General features: G+C 47.9%; 1 protein-coding gene across 6 annotated transcripts in view; it reads right to left on the minus strand.

The window, feature by feature from the left end:
• Window positions 1-5,682: 5,682 nt before the first annotated feature.
• SEMA4A (semaphorin 4A) overlaps window positions 5,683-18,949 on the minus strand; it is a 96,751-nt gene continuing 83,484 nt past the window's right edge. For all 6 annotated transcript variants that reach the window (XM_083166397.1, XM_083166400.1, XM_083166399.1 and 3 more), the window contains 10 exons: window positions 17,823-17,934; window positions 16,233-16,349; window positions 15,525-15,664; window positions 14,574-14,746; window positions 13,804-13,954; window positions 12,668-12,854; window positions 12,468-12,589; window positions 7,643-7,803; window positions 7,361-7,470; window positions 5,683-7,194 (listed from right to left, as the gene is read on the minus strand). In XM_083166397.1, the coding sequence (XP_083022523.1) occupies window positions 6,563-7,194; window positions 7,361-7,470; window positions 7,643-7,803; window positions 12,468-12,589; window positions 12,668-12,854; window positions 13,804-13,954; window positions 14,574-14,746; window positions 15,525-15,664; window positions 16,233-16,349; window positions 17,823-17,934 (1,905 nt within the window). In that variant the 3' untranslated portion in view covers window positions 5,683-6,562. The remainder of the gene's footprint in view (window positions 7,195-7,360; window positions 7,471-7,642; window positions 7,804-12,467; window positions 12,590-12,667; window positions 12,855-13,803; window positions 13,955-14,573; window positions 14,747-15,524; window positions 15,665-16,232; window positions 16,350-17,822; window positions 17,935-18,949) is intronic.

Consider the following 18,949-nt stretch of genomic DNA (forward strand, 5'->3'; position numbering starts at 1 on the left):
TTTTACCTGCACAGAACGGCTTGGAAAGGCCCATGTGACACTACCAAACATGGCTGTGCCCACATTTGTCTGTGGAGGGAAATTATGCATGTTGTTCTGATACACCTGGCAATAAACTGATTCTGATACTGAATGCTACTGGGACCTGGGTTTAAAAAGGGACAGTTAGGAGCGGATTGGCTGGTGACAAAGTACCAGACACTATCACTTCTCCCTTATCACTGCTTCACACATCTACCCCTCAATCTCTCTGAGACGGTCGCTCTCTCTCTGATGCATATGGGGGGGGGGGGGGGGGGGGGGGGAAGCTGGGTGTTTTATACTCGGTCTTGTCACCTGGCCCCAGAACTTAGAGATAGGGGTGTGGGTCATCAGCTGCACAGGTCCACCACTATTGGTTAGAAGGCAAACGGTTGATGTGCAATGTGAACATTAGGAAAAGATTGACCCAGAAAAGGTCGACGTGTGTTTTAAATTTTTGGTGTCTTTTGGCATGTTGACATTAACCCCCAATTAGCATAACACCCCCCCCCCCTCCCCACCCCACGTGCTTTGGGCTTAATAAAACATGTCAGAAATAAAAACTCATGAAATGCTCAGGTACCTGATCATATAATAACTATAGCATGTCGACCTTTTGTAAATGTCAACCTTTTACATGTCAATCTTTATGTGTCAAGGTTTATTACATGAGGATTGGGGCTGAACCTTGCCTCGGTCTGCAGACTCAGATCGGCTGCCGCGTGGCTTATCACAGATGCAGCGTGCAAGTGGTATATATTAAATATCCTCTAATTAATAATCAAGCATCAGGTTTACATTTGTGCGACTATACATTTCCTATCTCCATCAGATTCTTCTTATAACTGGCTTGGAAGGCACCGCCCAGTGGGAAATTTGAGAGACACAGAAGAATTGCTAATGCCTGGGGCTGGAGACCCCAGCCACACAACCAAGATGGCTTCTGCTGCAAAGAAAAAGCTAAAAACTTTGGCACTCCAGTACCCTCAGGGATAATAGTTAGTGCTCTGCCCTTAATGTGTACTGAACATATGCTGCTAATACTGTGCAAAGTCTGCATTAAATAGGTTAGATGAGAACGTCAGTGCGGACTTGCATTGTAAAGCGCAACGGAATCTGCTGCGCTATATAAGACGCTGCAACGGAATCTGCTGCGCTATATAAGACGCAGTAACGGAATCTGCTGCGCTATATAAGACGCTGCAACGGAATCTGCTGCGCTATATAAGACGCTGCAACGGAATCTGCTGCGCTATATAAGACGCTGCAACGGAATCTGCTGCGCTATATAAGACGCTGCAACGGAATCTGCTGCGCTATATAATACAGTGTCTTATATAGCGCAGCAGATTCCGTTGCAGCGTCTTATATAGCGCAGCAGATTCCGTTACAGTGTCTTATATAGCGCAGCAGATTCCGTTGCAGTGTAACGGAATCTGCTGCGCTATATAAGACGCTGCAACGGAATCTGCTGCGCTATATAAGACGCTGCAACGGAATCTGCTGCGCTATATAAGACGCTGTAACGGAATCTGCTGCGCTATATAAGACGCTGTAACGGAATCTGCTGCGCTATATAAGACGCTGTAACGGAATCTGCTGCGCTATATAAGACGCTGTAACGGAATCTGCTGCGCTATATAAGACGCTGTAACGGAATCTGCTGCGCTATATAAGACGCTGTAACGGAATCTGCTGCGCTATATAAGACACTGTAACGGAATCTGCTGCGCTATATAAGACGCTGTAACAGAATCTGCTGCTCTATATAAGACGCTGTAACGGAATCTGCTGCGCTATACAAGACGCTGTAACGGAATCTGCTGCGCTATACAAGACGCTGTAACGGAATCTGCTGCGCTATACAAGACGCTGTAACGGAATCTGCTGCGCTATATAAGACGCTGTAACGGAATCTGCTGCGCTATATAAGACACTGTAACGGAATCTGCTGCGCTATATAAGACGCTGTAACGGAATCTGCTGCGCTATATAAGACGCTGTAACGGAATCTGCTGCGCTATATAAGACGCTGTAACGGAATCTGCTGCGCTATATAAGACGCTGTAACGGAATCTGCTGCTCTATATAAGACGCAGTAACGGAATCTGCTGCGCTATACAAGACGCTGTAACGGAATCTGCTGCGCTATACAAGACGCTGTAACGGAATCTACTGCGCTATACAAGACGCTGTAACGGAATCTGCTGCGCTATATAAGACGCTGTAACGGAATCTGCTGCGCTATATAAGACGCTGTAACGGAATCTGCTGCGCTATATAAGACGCTGTAACGGAATCTGCTGCGCTATATAAGACGCTGTAACGGAATCTGCTGCGCTATATAAGACGCTGTAACGGAATCTGCTGCGCTATATAAGACACTAACGAAATCTGCTGCGCTATATAAGACACTGTAACGGAATCTGCTGCGCTATATAAGACACTGTAACGGAATCTGCTGCACTATATAAGACACTGTAACGGAATCTGCTGCGCTATATAAGAAGCTGTAACGGAATCTGCTGCGCTATATAAGACGCTGTAAATAATAATAACTATCATCTCTTCATGATTTGTGAAAAGTTGAGTATTTCCAATAATCCAAATTCAGTCCTGGCTGGTGGGTGCGACTTTTGTGTATTGGAATCGTGTGTAATAAAATTCCTGACTGGATTCTGTTCAGCGAGATGTCACTGTAAGTCTCCTGAGCGCCAGTCACACGTATTCACGTACATAAAAACATTACTAATTTTATATAGACATACACTGTGGGAGAAATTTACTAAAGGAAATTTGTAAAAAAAATAGGTGTATTTGTATCCAGAAATACACTTATTTTTGACATTTACTATGCCGAAAATACGGCAATTCGTATTCGTATTGATGTGCTATCAATACGAATAGGAATTGCCGTATTTTCAGGATAGTAAATGTCAAAAATAAGTGTATTTCTGGATACAAATACACCTATTTTTTACAAATTTCCTTTAGTAAATTTCCCCCACAATGTGCAGGTATTAATATTGATAGAAGTCTGCAGTTATCTTGGATAACCACAAGGTGGTGCAATAGTACCAATAAAACACTTGGTAGAGCCAAGTGTCACAGTTCCTCCAAGCAGCCGGGATTATTTGCACTGAAGACAGTGTATGGAATATATATATATTGTTATTGTACTTTCTGTCTTTAGTTATAAATATCCTAACCTATAAAGGAGCCAGCAGGGCTGGAAAGCGATATGAGGTCACTAGAACATCCTCTAATACATAGTAATATGTTAGATAATGAATGTCTTGGGGGCCTGTTCTGTGGATGAGGCCAGCCGAAGGACCCCTGTACAGATTCCCAAACTACCAATATTTACTGGTAATGACCTATGTTAACACTAAGGATGGACTTTAGGACCAGAGAGGAGATGCATCCAGTTTGGGGTGGGGGTGGTTCACTAGGATGTGAGAGACCTGCCTGCTCCTCCAGGGGTGCAGGGGTCTACCTGAAAAATCGGGAGGCTCCCGCAGCTTCTGGAAGGGTAGCACAGCACATGTTATATATGGCAGCTGGAACTCGCAAAGCTGTGGTGAGCGCCCCAGGGCTGTCTTATCTGCAGTGGCTGAGTGCACATTGGAAGCTGCAGCAGCATTAGCGCTGACCAGGCCCTACATGTGCGAATACTCTCCCATTACCCCGGGAACACATGGGAGGCAGCATTAGCGCTGACCAGTCCCTACATGTGCCAATACTCTCCCACTACCCCGGGAACACATGGGAGGCAGCATTAGCGCTGACCAGGCCCTACATGTGCGAATACTCTTCCATTACCCCGGGAACACATGGGAGGCAGCATTAGCACTGACCAGGCCCTACATGTGCAAATACTCTCCCACTACCCCGGGAACACATGGGAGGCAGCATTAGCGCTGACCAGGCCCTACATGTGCGAATACTCTCCCATTACCCTGGGAACACATGGGAGGCAGCATTAGCACTGACCAGGCCCTACATGTGCGAATACTCTCCCATTACCCCGGGAACACATGGGAGGCAGCATTAGCGCTGACCAGGCCCTACATGTGCGAATACTCTTCCATTACCCCGGGAACACATGGGAGGCAGCATTAGCGCTGACCAGGCCCTACAAGTGCGAATACTCTCCCACTACCCCGGGAACACATGGGAGGCAGCATTAGCACTGACCAGGCCCTACATGTCCGAATACTCTCCCACTACCCCGGGAACACATGGGAGGCACCATTAGCGCTGACCAGTCCCTACATGTTGGAATACTCTCCCACTACCCCGGGAACACATGGGAGGCAGCATTAGCGCTGACCAGGCCCTACATGTGCGAATACTCTCCCACTACCCCGGGAACACATGGGAGGCAGCATTAGCGCTGACCAGGCCCTACATGTGCGAATACTCTCCCACTACCCTGGGAACACATGGGAGGCAGCATTAGCGCTGACCAGGCCCTACATGTGCCAATACTCTCCCATTACCCCGGGAACACAAGGGAGGCAGCATTAGCGCTGACCAGTCCCTACATGTGCCAATACTCTCCCACTACCCCGGGAACACATGGGAGGCAGCATTAGCGCTGACCAGGCCCTACATGTGCGAATACTCTTCCATTACCCCGGGAACACATGGGAGGCAGCATTAGCGCTGACCAGGCCCTACAAGTGCGAATACTCTCCCACTACCCCGGGAACACATGGGAGGCAGCATTAGCGCTGACCAGGCCCTACATGTGCGAATACTCTCCCATTACCCCGGGAACACATGGGAGGCAGCATTAGCGCTGACCAGGCCCTACATGTCCAAATACTCTCCCACTACCCCGGGAACACAAGGGAGGCAGCATTAGCGCTGACCAGTCCCTACATGTGCCAATACTCTCCCACTACCCCGGGAACACATGGGAGGCAGCATTAGCGCTGACCAGGCCCTACATGTGCGAATACTCTTCCATTACCCCGGGAACACATGGGAGGCAGCATTAGCGCTGACCAGGCCCTACAAGTGCGAATACTCTCCCACTACCCCGGGAACACATGGGAGGCAGCATTAGCGCTGACCAGGCCCTACATGTGCGAATACTCTCCCATTACCCCGGGAACACATGGGAGGCAGCATTAGCGCTGACCAGGCCCTACATGTCCAAATACTCTCCCACTACCCCGGGAACACATGGGAGGCAGCATTAGCGCTGACCAGGCCCTACATGTGCCAATACTCTCCCACTACCCCGGGAACACATGGGAGGCAGCATTAGCGCTGACCAGGCCCTACATGTGCGAATACTCTCCCACTACCCCGGGAACACATGGGAGGCAGCATTAGCGCTGACCAGGCCCTACATGTGCGAATACTCTCCCACTACCCCGGGAACACATGGGAGGCAGCATTAGCGCTGACCAGGCCCTACATGTGCGAATACTCTCCCACTACCCCGGGAACACATGGGAGGCAGCATTAGCGCTGACCAGTCCCTACATGTGCGAATACCCTCCTATTACCCCGGGAACACATGGGAGGGAAATGGACTAAACTCAACACAGTTAAACAGCAAAATATAAAATGGCAATAATGTTAAAAGCAAAATACAGTTTTTTTTGGGATCGTATTGCGTCAGGGTAGAGACCAGACAGACACATGTTTCGTTTAATCTTTTATAAATAATAATACAAAACAGAAACACACTTGGCTCCAACTCTTCATGCACACAGCGCCCCCTATAATACTGATACGGTACTGCAACAACAGGCGACAGACGTGCAAACACACCCCACACTGGGACCAGCAGACCACAGAGTACACCTATAGCACACACTCTCCACACTGCAGGGAGGGTAAACACACACACACACACACACACTGTACATACTGCAGGGAGGGTGATCAGTGTACACACACTGTACACGGCATGGAGGGATGACCCACGTATACGCATGCAGACACACTGTACAGAGGATGATCCATATATACACACACTGTACACTGCAGTGATCCATGTATACTCACACTATGTATGTGGACACACTGCGCAGACACACGTACTTTGGTCACGCTTAGTACACATGCAGTAATCATTGCTGCGTGGTGGCAGCCTGGCAGTAATGCTTCTCGTGTGCTGGTGGGACGTGGCAGGAAGAGTGTACCCATAGACCCGGCTGGCGAGGTGAAGGTACCAATGCTGGGCACCCAACTGGCAGTGGTCATGTCCTTTTTCTATTTACAACTGTGTTCACATTATAAAAAGGGCAACAGGATGCCCCCGGGGGAACAATATGTTCCTGGCTACTTGGACCAATCAGCCGTCATGACATAGTAAAATAAGTTTTCATTTGGTCCCGCTGGGTGAGGCAGTGTCTCTCGGACATGGAGGCAGAGGCCCCAAACCCAATGTAAAATTAGAGGCTGCCAAAACATTCTACATGACATCCCCAAAACGATAACGTTCAGAATTGCTGTGAACCTTTCTGGTGCCTTCAGGGTCCGCTACTGGCTGGCACAACTGCGAGCGGTACAACATAGCTTAGACATCAGAAGCTCCCTCCATCGCCCCGTTGGGCGTCAGATTCACGCTGTTATTATCCACGTCCATGTTCCCATTGGCCATAGGTACGCAGCAGGGTTTAGCGAAACTGCCAACATTTTGGTATAGCCCATTCAGAGGGGTCTTGTCGGGCTGTTTGGAGCCTGACAGTTTTTCCGTCTCCGGGGTGCTGCAACCCTGAATTTTTCTGTTCACTTTGATCCGGTCCCGGCATGTGTACAGCACCAGGACCAAGCCCCCGCACAGCGTCAACGTCAGCAGCACCGTCACGGCCACAAATGGTTTGTAGTAATTCTGCTCGTGGCTGATGAAGGACAGGTCATTCTCCAAGCCGTAGTTACCATCACCGGTTCCTCGGTGGCTGACGTCAACCCCGTTGGGGTCTTTCACCCAGTACTGAGCCACCTTGTACTTGAACCCGTTCTCGTTGGCCCAGCATTCGTACAGCCCCAGAGTGTCGCTTCTCACAATGACTATCAGGGTCTGCTGGGAGGTGACCATCTGTTTGTCAGGGGCTTGTCCCAGCCGCTTCCAGCTGTAGGTGGCCAGAGAAGACAGCTCCGGACACTGCAGCTTCAGGATGGTGTTATACGAGGCCGTGTAGTTTTCAGCTGGTAACGGAGAGAAATCACTCATTAGTGGTCAGTACGACTAATAACGGTACTCAAGCAACTTATCACAGACCCTTGGAGACTAATTAGCATGGCTGTCATTATATTAATACCACTTCCAGGCAGCCACTGTTCCGACACTGGAGAACCAGTGTTCTCTCCTCACCTCTCATTGGTGGAATGTCCGTGTCTGTTCGGATAGTTCGCGCCTTTACCACGGGGCTGAGACAGGTGCTATTCGGGTTTCCGGTCTCTATATCCTGCAGCCAGGAATCTCTGCGGATATCGACACTGGTCAGAGGATATGAGCTTCATAATGTGTTAGATTATTTATCTCCCAAGTTCCCCTGACAATATAACCCCCCCCCCCCCCCCCCTTCCCCTGTCCCTAGGGCACAGGGCTGGGGGGGGTTCCCCACCCCATGAACAAGTATTGTTATCCACTTACAAATTGCCATGTGTTGGGGTGCTCTGGCATTCCCGGCTATGCAGGTTCCAGGCACAGTAGGGGTCCCGGGCCAGAACACACTCAAAGCAGGTCCTGTAGACGCTGCAGTTGGCCAGGGGAACCTGCAGGATTCCGGCTGTGGAACCGATGTAGAGGATTCTCTGCAGGAGAAGATAACGAGAGCACATTATTACACATTATGTGGTGGGATCCGCGAGATCCCAGCAATGCCGGCTGGGTGACATCCGACAAAACGTTGGTTATTTTACAAATATAGATTTTATTACTCTAAAGGCTATAACGTATGTACTCCAAACTAATATCGTACCCGCTTATCTGGCTTCCTCCTGTCTCACACGCCTTGTAGCGTTTCCCTTCAGGATTTCCAGAACGAACCAACTTCCCAAACGCGTTTCATCTGTTCATTCCTTTTTAGTGGGCTGGAGACTAAATGTGTTTTGGAATGTTCCTGCTCCCAAGGACATCGTTCTGAAAATCCTGAGAGTCCCATCATTTTACTGCCCTGACCGTAAAAAAGCCCTTCCTTCTTATACTGCTTTCACACCGCAAAAACAGCATCAATCCGGTATTTTTAAACCTTTCTAAAAACGTGTCAGACAGCTAAAACCCCTTTCACACTGCATATCTTAAACGGTATATTACTGTTTCAGTGCCGTTTTTGTCCCTTCACATTGAACCTGCTTTAACCTATAGGAAACAGGGGGGGGGGGGGGGGATGTGCTCTCCACTGTTTATTTCCTGGTTGTGGGCACTTACATCACACAGGGAGACAGCCTATCACACTCTGGGGCAGATGTATTAAGCTTTAACAAGAGATAAATGTGAGAGTGATAAGGAGAGATAAACATCCAGCCAATCACCTGCCAACTGCCATGTTACAGGCTGTGTTTGAATAAAGTCAGTAAGGAGCTGATTGGCTGGACGTTTATCACCAGTGCATTTATCTCTTTTTTTTTTTTTTTTTTATAATTTATATTGACGTTTCTACATATAAATACAAACCAACAAGTACCCGTATACATATGGGGGTAGTTAGAGCAGTAATGTGAAACTGCAGAATACAGCAGAATTGTATAGTCTTACATACAGTAAGCAGACAGGAATACACATCACCACAACATGAAAACAATAATGGTACCTCATTCCCTAAAGGCGCCATTCGGGAATGACCAAACAGGAGCAATGTAGCACATGCAGTATAGTGACACAATAACTGAAGTGAGCAATATACTTCCGTTTAGTAGGAGTCTCTTATATTGTATTCTGCAGTAATATATATATATATATATATATATATATATATATATATATATATATATATATATATATATATATAATGTATGCCCAACTACCCAGAATAAATCAAATGAATCCCAAAACAAACCTACCTCAACCCCCACCCTGTATAACCTACCCCCAACTTAGGCATACCTGGAGCCCCTAAACCAATGAACCCCTACTAACTACACTATACTAACCCAGTTATCCCTCCCCAAGAAGAATGTAGCAACTAGTGGTCCTTAGCAAGATTAATGAAACTTGCAGAGCAATCAGGATAGATACAACATAATAGCTAATCTATACCAAGCTAATTAACCCCTTCCATCCCACCCACCCATTTAAGGATAATAGCAGTATGGATTGATTGGGGCATTAAAAAAAAAAAAAAAGGATATGTAGCAAACGAGTACACAATACTAATGGCTCAAAACTAGGCCGGACCCAGTACTCCCACAAGAGATGAATATAGCGGCTATGATAACGGACAGGATATAAAGCATAATTCTATCTCCTAACATAGAAAGGACTCATACCAATGAGGAGAGATGTATCCAGCTGAGGGTATGTATGAGCCAGAGACCATTAGGCCCAGGCTTAGCTCTCCCACCCAGATATAAGAATATGATACACATGAGAACCAAGGGAATGTGACGAGATACAGTGCAGGGCTGTAGAGGAAAAGCTCATCTAGCAATTGTAGAATTGCAAACTGAAAAATATAAGGAATACTGACATTCAAGAGAAAATAGCAAACTAGCGAGAATACAGGTTAGATATTAGAAGCAGAGATATTTCTAATAGAAATGCAGTACAGAGGCCAGTCAGGCCAGTCTTCTGATCCAGTCAAGACAGGTGGTATAGTAACAGTGTCCCTGCATACCCAAAAATGCATAAAAGAATAAAAATACCGAAAGGATAGTCCCCAAATTGCACCTCCAAGCCAGGGACAGACACACAGATAAAAGGAACACTTAGATAGACAGGTGCATAGCATAAACTTCAATGTTGCAGCTGCAAACCGGGTTTTTAGATAGACTTCAATCACAGGAGTTAGGATGGTATCAGTGTACGTTGAAAGCACAGTTTCTTTGACAGGAGGGTCTTGACACAGAGTCGGTGTAGGCGACACGGAGGCCCCATTATCAGGGTCCATAGGCACAGCCGCAGTAACTTCAAACTTGGAAAGTAGCCTCTGAGTGGAGGCATTGAGGGCCTGAAGGAGTTGCAGTGCGAAACCTGCCATCATAAGTGGTTGAGTGGCACTCAGCTTGGAACGTAACGGTAATGGTAAAATGGCGGTGGCTAGCACACCACCAGTAATCACCAAGTGTCTGAGCAGGATAGCGTTCAAGTACCTTGTGTCACAGAAGATCCAGTCGAAAAGCAGATCTTTATATAAAACGGGGGGGTCTGGATATAAGGAGCAATGGAGCTATAGAGGTACTGGCCAGGCAGCTTTTTGCACTTTACAGGGTGCCAAAGTGATGACAGATGTGGCCCGTTCAAGCTCGGCAGACTGTTCGGCTGTAGGTTGCCTTACAGGAGGAGAGGCTGGCAGGCGCACAGTAATAAAGGCAGACCGCCCAATCAACAGGATGTAGCCATCAATGTGTCTGGGCTATGGAGCCGCGGGGGTGTAAGATGTCTATAATGGCCGCCGGGGACTTGAAGCACAACCGCCCCAGGTGCCAAAGTACAGGCAGCCTCCCGGAGGGGGACCACCAGGCAGTACGGTCCAGTCCTCTCACCGGGTCTCCGTCACTCACCCGACGCCGCTGCACTGGAAGCGGGAGGTGCAGCAGACCGGATGTTCGGCGGGTGCGGCAGTAAGGGACTTCCACCGGGTCCCGCTGGCTCCGGAATCAGCAAACTGTATATATATATATATATATATATATATATATATATATATATATATATATATATAACTTCCAATGTTCAGTGTAGAACAATAACGGCACTCAGGAGACTGATTACATGCAAAAAACGATGTATTGTAGTATCCCCTGTATACTACAATACATCGTTTTTTGCATGTAATCAGTCTCCTGAGTGCCGTTATTGTTCTACACTGAACATTGGAAGTTCTACATCATTGTGTTCTGGCACTTGGAGCATGTTGTATCTTTAACCCAGCGAGTGCCGGCAGTTATTGGATCTGTATATATATATATATATATATATATATATATATATATATATATATATATATATATATATATATATATATATATATATAGAGAGAGAGAGAGAGAGCTCACCGGGTGCAGCGCCAGTTATAGTAGCTATGCGGGGCAGTATTTAGTGTTTCCCAGGATATATAGCTGGGGAGCTCAAACACCTCACGTCCTACCCGCTTGCATTTATCTCTTGTTAAGGCTTAATACATCTGCCCCTCTGTAGCTTGCAGTTGAGACAAAATACCGTATTAGACCAATTCAGACTGCAAAAAAACGGGTCAAACGGGTAGGAACCTGCTTTATTACGGTTTAGAAATACCGGTTTTCTGGAACCAGTAAATTCACTCTTGACCTTTCACACTGCACATATTACCGTTTTAAAACGGTAAAAAAATGCCAAAATACCAGGTACTAAGTGCAGTCTGAAAGGGGCATAAGTGTTCTAAACCGTGTTCCCTCCAGTCCAAGTGCATGGCCACTTCTCCCCTCCAGTCTAAGTGCATGCCCGCTTCTCCCCTCCAGTCCAAGTGCATGCCCGCTTCTCCCTCCAGTCCAAGTGCATGGCCGCTTCTCTCCTTCAGTCTAAGTGCATGGCCTCATGCCCTAGTAAATGATTTCTTCGTAAACAGGCTGCCTAACAGGTGGATGTAATTGCCCTTAATATATTTGTACATGTTAAGCATGTCACCCCTCAGGCATCTCTTTTCTAGCAGGAACAGTCCCAATTTGGCTAGCCTGTCCTCATAGCCTAAGGTCACTTCCCTTGTATTAGTTTGGTTGCTCTTCTCCAGGCTTTTTACCATTTCTACAATGTCTTTTGTAGTAGTGTGGAGCACAGAATTGCATTCCAAATTCTAGATGAGGTCTAACAAGTGCCCCGTATATTGACATCCCTAAATTACATGCCCCTTTTTATACAGGCTAGTATCTCATTTGCTGCTACCTGACACTGAGCACTGCACCCAAGTTTATTGTCCATTTGGACTCCTAGGTCCTTTTCCAATTCAGATTTACCCAATTCTACACCACCAGTTATACAGTGATTGCCTCCCAAGCTGTACTGTGCTTGTGCCCACATTGAACCACATTTTCCATTTTTTTGCCCACTCATCTGGTTTACTTAGTTCCCTTTGTAATGTGGAGACATCCGTACACAGTGTTGTGTCAGGTGGGTTCCTAAAGGCTCAGGGCAATGGTGTTGTCCTATGTAATATTTTTTTCAGTCATTCCACAGACACAACCCGCTGCCTCGTTTCCTATCCATGCAGTATATCAGCTGATACCAGGGAACAACAGCGAGGGGAAGCGATATCTGTGCATGTTACATAAGGAAGTCACCTCACCTTGCTGGGTACCAGCTGAAGGGTCTCGATCGGCTCGGAATGTGGCAGCAGTTCGAGCTCCTCAATAATGTGAGATTCTGTGCCATCTTTCACCAGGACAGCCTTGTGCAGGGAGCCAGTGTCTGAGAAAGGGCAATATAGAATTATAGTGCATACTGCAGAACCATGCATGACCAGCAGAGGGCAGCAATGACACATACCTGTGCCCAGGTACATCACTGTGTAGGTACCGCGTAAGGCCTGGACAGAGTCTATTGCGATCTGCGTGTAACTGACGCTCTGTTTGATAAGCACGGGTCCCTTGCCGATGGGAGACACTTGATCATCCATCAGGAAATGGTCTTTCATGAAGTTGAGGTCGGTGTCTGAGAATTTCCCAGAGGAGCACTGGGGGTAGGTGAGAACAGTCAGCAGCTACCCACAGGTACACGTCTGCACTGCAGCCATCATGGCATGGAAACATTATTACGTTTGTAGCAACGGCAGTGATATAGTCCACACATAACTACGGACAGTGTAATGGTCACAGCACTGAGGTCATGGGTTCTATCCCCACCATGGCTCTAACTGTGCAGAGTTTGTATGTTCTCCCCGTACTTGCGTGGGTTTCCTCCGGGTACTCCTGTATCCACCCACAATCCCAATATATACAGGTAGGCTAATTGGCTTCCAACAAAAATGAACCCTAGACTGTGTGTGTGCGTGTACATGTGGTAGGGAATATAGATTGTAAGCTCCACTGGGGCAGGGACTGATGCGAATGTTCAACTATACTCTGTACAGCACTGCGGTATATGTGTGCGCTACATGAGAAACTTCATAAGTAAATAATATTAGTTTTGGTCCCTAAATTGCTTAGTTTCATCCTATCCCCTATTCAGCTGCAATCTAGGGGAAATATCAGCGAGCTTTAACCGATTATAGCAATGGCGGCCAGTCATCTCCCAGTATTTGTCCTTAATTCAAATGACAGACCTGTGGGTTTAATGGTCAGAGTCACTGCAACACTGCCACCCCAACAGTTGGCCACGTGAGGTACTGCAGCCACTAAGCACTATATTCGTTTTCATTCTAGCACCCGCTATCTTTGAAAACCCACGCAGTTCCTCTTCCCTGCCTGGGGTGTCGCTGCCTGCTGTAGTCACAGTGTGGTCTGTATATCAGCACTGATATGCAAACCAGACCTGTGCTAGAAGCACTACAGCAGACAGTGACACCCCAGGCAGGGAAGAGGAACTGCGTGGGTTTTCATATAGGACGGGTGCTAGAATGAACACTACTATATTATCAGTAATGACCTTCTGCAGTAGCGGGTGATGGGTGTAGTGGTACTTACACTGCCGGGCCGTGGATTGGACACCGGTCCTGTGTATCTCGTCCACTTGGAACTCTCTTTGTTCTGCTCCTTGTAGTTCCCGTTGAAAACCGCCTCAATGTCCTTCAGTTTGAAGGAGCAGACGGCGGAGCTGCTGGAACCACCTACCTGCCTGTGGACAGAGAAGGAGAACATGGGCACAGGTCCAGTGGATGAGCATCAAGGTCATGGACCGGTTATACCAAAGTTCCGGTCACTAGAATACAAGAAAGGCCCTCTGATAGGACAATGGTCCACTACACGGACCCACTAAAGCTGCTTACGGCCCTACTTCCACATATGGGGCTCAGAGCCAAGCAGAGGGGAAATCTGCACTGTACAAGGACATTGGATTCCGCAGACTCTGGGCTGAGCAATGTCCTCCTCCTCGCACAACTTGGTGCACCTCTAGGTCACAGAGATGGTAGCGTAGCTGTTAATGCTCAGAGGCTCAGCGTGTGTACGGTGACCATATATGCCCTGACTGGACTCCCTGAGGAAGCCATTCCCCGGCCTATAGCCATGTACTCTCCACTAGTGTACCGGCCGCTCATCAGTGGGTGCAGCAAATCATTATTGATCCCATAGCAGTGATCCCTCGTCTGTACTCAGCGGATGCAGTTATAGCTGTACAGCGTATTGACTATACTCCGATTTATAGCTCCTCAGGGGTTATTACTGTCATGTAAACAAAGACATTCATCCTGATGTATATATGCCAGGCGACGTGTCCCTGCCCCTACCGTACTTACCACTGAGAGCTGAACACCCCAAAAAAGGTGCTATTCTGGGGGTCCCCCGGATACAGCAAGGCCACGTTGCGCAGGACATTAAAGGGAAAGTTGTTGCGGTGGGAGCAGACCAGCTGGGCTTTCAGGAACGTGGTCCATTTCCTCTGTAGGACCTTATCCCCGCCAACGTCATTCTGGAATAGGGTTACACGGAGAGGTTACACTTCCTAACGGTCATGGGACATAACGGCCTCTTCCTCCAGCGGTGCCGGCTGTCCTCCCGCCACAACAGCAGGACGTGACATGTGTGGTACCAGGAGATGCATAGGGGCCCCTGCTTAGCTAATGTGGGCCCCCGTAATATACTGTACTTGGTGTATGTATGCATAATTTAGAACAGTTTCATAAAATATCATTAGAATACAGGGTTTTGAACTCCAACCCTTGGGTGCCTGAACAGGTCATGTTTTCAGGATTTTGGTCTGTGGATCACTGATACTGTGCACGATTAAAGAAACCCTGAAAACATGACCTGTTGGGGACACTTGTTGATTGGAGTTGAGCACCCCAGTATGGATAGGTCTGATACTGTAATGGTGGGGACTGCCCGTACCCCAGGTGTAATACGGAACCCCATAATGCAATAATTAGGGTCAATTCTGTAAAGGTCTTATGTTCTCATAGATCAATGTTAAAGCAACCAATCAGCTTCCACCTGTCATTTTATAGAATGTACTAGAAAAATGATAAGTCAAGGTTGATTGGTTGCTATGGGAAACTTCTCACTCGTTTCACCACTTGATAAATCAGCCTAATGTCCTGCCTGTAGGCGTTATACCATGTGTCATGTAGAATATCTAGAAATCTCTTACAGGCCAACTTAGAACGCTGCGGCTATGTCTGATCACATAACAGCTGGATACATAGAAGTCACATTTGCCATCCAGGCTGGGTCACAGCGGAGAAACTCACTTTGCAGACCCGGGCGACTCGGGACACCGTCAGCTTGTCAAAGAAATCAAACTCCTTTGCAGTCTCTTCGAAGAAGAAATAGACTTTCCCGTCCGACTCGGAGCCCGGGATGTAGAAGGAGCCTACAAAGGAGGCGTCGGCTGCGACAGCGAGAGAGAGAGAGAACAGGTGAGTGACAGCTGAGTCACATGGACAGTTCCCAGTACACTCACATTTCTATGAACCGCTGGTGGGCAGACTATGGGGCGGATTTATTAAGCCTGGTGGGTGATAACACAGCAGCCAATCAGCTCCTGTCATTTTTCAAGCCTAGCCTGTAACATAACAGTTTGAAGCTGATTGGCTGGTACATTATCACTTCACCTGGCTTAATACATCTGCCCCTATGACTTACCGGCTCTTGTGGAACTACAATAACTAGCAGGCCTTGCTAGCCGGGGCATTATTTCAAGATTGAGGGTGGTGGTCTCGGGATGACTGTAGCAAGCGACTATAATAATATTTCTAGCACGCAGTTACCTTTTCCGTGGTGAGTGTTCCCCCCTCTTACCAGGACGCAGGCGCAGCGGGCTGACCGCATTCGCCATTCCCCTGCTGCTGCGCTAGGCTTAGACAACTGCCGATACAGCCCAAACACCCCTACATAACATGCTGTGCGCTGGCTACAAGTATATGGAGGTTCATGATCAATAACATTCAGGAGCTTACAGTGCAACCAGCCCAGGGATGCTTCTGTCTTCAGGGACGTTTTGTTGCCGAGGGTCCGGAGGATGACTGGGTCATTGCCTAAGAAATTGTAACTTGTTCCAGTGTACAGCTCCCCTTCTACAACAAGAATATACAGGAGAGAGGATTAGAATTAGGTAAGAGACCTAGGATTACATAACCACTTCCTGTAACCCATACTCAGACTCACTTAGTCTGTGCAAGATATTCTGACATCACACAGCACTGACACACCTGGATAGGCCGCACTCTCAGTGATGTCACTGGCTCCTAGTGACTGGATAGGCTGCGCTTTCAGTGATGTCACTGGCTTATAGTGCCTGGATAGGCTGCACTCAGTGATGTCACTGGCTCCTAGTGACTGGATAGGCTGCACTTTCAGTGATGTCACTGGCTTATAGTGCCTGGATAGGCTGCACTCAGTGATGTCACTGGCTCCTAGTGACTGGATAGGCTGTGCTTTCAGTGATGTCACTGGCTTATAGTGCCTGGATAGGCTGCACTCAGTAATGTCACTGGCTCCTAATGACTGGATAAGCTGTACTCTCAGTGATGTCACTGGCTCCTAGTAACTGGATAGGCTGCGCTTTCAGTGATGTTACTGGCTTATAGTGCCTGGATAGGCTGCACTCAGTGATGTCACTGGCTCCTAATGACTGGATATGCCGCACTCTCAGTGATGTCACTGGCTTACTGAGCAACACTGCTCTGAGATAATTCTGTGTATAACATGGGAGGTATAATAGGGAAGTTATAAGACAGGAGGCACAGGACAGGAGGTATAAAAGGGAAGTTATAAGACGGGAGGCACAGGACAGGAGGTATAAAAGGGAAGTTATAAGACGGGAGGCCCAGGACAGGAGGTATAAAAGGGAAGTTATAAGACGGGAGGCACAGGACAGGAGGTATAAAAGGGAAGTTATAAGACGGGAGGCACAGGACGGGGAGGTATAAAGGGGAAGTTATAAGACGGGAGGCACAGGACGGGGAGGTATAAAGGGGAAGTTATAAGACGGGAGGCACAGGACAGGAGGTATAAAAGGGAAGTTATAAGAAGGGAGGCACAGGACGGGGAGGTATAATGGGGAAGTTATAAGACAGGAGGCACAGGACGGGGAGGTATAAAGGGGAAGTTATAAGACAGGAGGCACAGGACGGGGAGGTATAAAGGGGAAGTTATAAGACGGGAGGCACAGGACAGGAGGTATAAAAGGGAAGTTATAAGACAGGAGGCACAGGACGGGGAGGTATAAAGGGGAAGTTATAAGACAGGAGGCACAGGACTGGGAGGTATAAAGGGGAAGTTATAAGACAGGAGGCACAGGACAGGAGGTATAAAGGGGAAGTTATAAGAAGGGAGGCACATAATTGGGTGGGAAGCCCCTGTTTCTACCTGACTGGTGAGAGAGGAAATGGTACGTTGCCCGGGGCAGCTCTAATTGCACCAACCTGCCCGCCGCACCCCTCTGTTCTATACTAGGTAATATTAGCACTTAACCCTTTGTGTCCCTGCCAGGTCTGTCCAGTTACCATGGACTTCATACCACTTCTTGGCTGTGGCTCTGTACTCACCGGCCATGACAGAGGTGCGTTTATGTCGGGGGTCAAAAGGGGAGCGACCTTTCCCGTCCGTGACGACCGTCTCATTCATAGGATTGGTCGGCAAAGAAAAAGTGTTTAAATCCTGAATAATTGATGAAAACAGAATCAGAGACTGCTGGACAGAAATACCTCATGTTCCCCTGTGTCTGTAGCTTATCCCTCTATACAGGATTAGACTGTAAGCTCCTTTGTACAACTATATCCCCTCTGAATAGAACATCTATTACTAACAAGACTGGAAATTACATATGGAACCATAAAGTGCACTGTAAACCTCCCCGACTCAGGGACTTCCACTGTACCAGGGACTATACCCCACTCTCCTACACTGCCAGCATACTCCTGCAGTGCGGACAGAGGGAAGGACTGATGCTACTTTCAGTGTACCTGCAGTGTGGGCAGAGGGAGAGACTCATGCTAAAGACAGTGTACCTGCAGTGTGGGCAGAGGGAGAGACTGATGCTACTTACAGTGTACCTGCAGTGCGGACAGGAAGAGACTGATGCTACTTACAGTGTACGTGCAGTGTGGGCAGAGGGAGAGACTGATGCTACTTACAGTGTACCTGCAGTGCGGACAGGAAGAGACTGATGCTACTTACAGTGTACGTGCAGTGTAGACAGAGGGAGAGACTGATGCTAAAGACAGTGTACCTGCAGTGCGGACAGGAAGAGACTGATGCTACTTACAGTGTACCTGCAGTGCGGACAGGAAGAGACTGATGCTACTTACATTGTATGTGCAGTGCGGACAGAGGGAGAAACTGATGCTACTTACAGTGTATGTGCAGTGCGGACAGAGGGAGAGACTGATGCTACTCACAATGTGCAGGCAGAGGGAGAGACTGATGCTACTTACAGTGCAGACAGGAAGAGACTGATGCTACTTACAGTGTATGTGCAGTGCGTACAGAGGGAGAGACTGATGCTACTCACAGTGTACGTGCAGTGCGGACAGAGGGAGAGACTGATGCTACTCACAATGTATGTGCAGTGTGGGCAGAGGGAGAGACTGATGCTAAAGACAGTGTACCTGCAGTGCGGACAGGAAGAGACTGATGCTACTTACAGTGTATGTGCAGTGCGTACAGAGGGAGA

The sequence above is a fragment of the Crinia signifera genome, chromosome 12 (genome assembly GCF_055691185.1).
Source record: "Crinia signifera chromosome 12, ASM5569118v1, whole genome shotgun sequence".
NCBI lineage: Eukaryota > Metazoa > Chordata > Amphibia > Anura > Myobatrachidae > Crinia > Crinia signifera.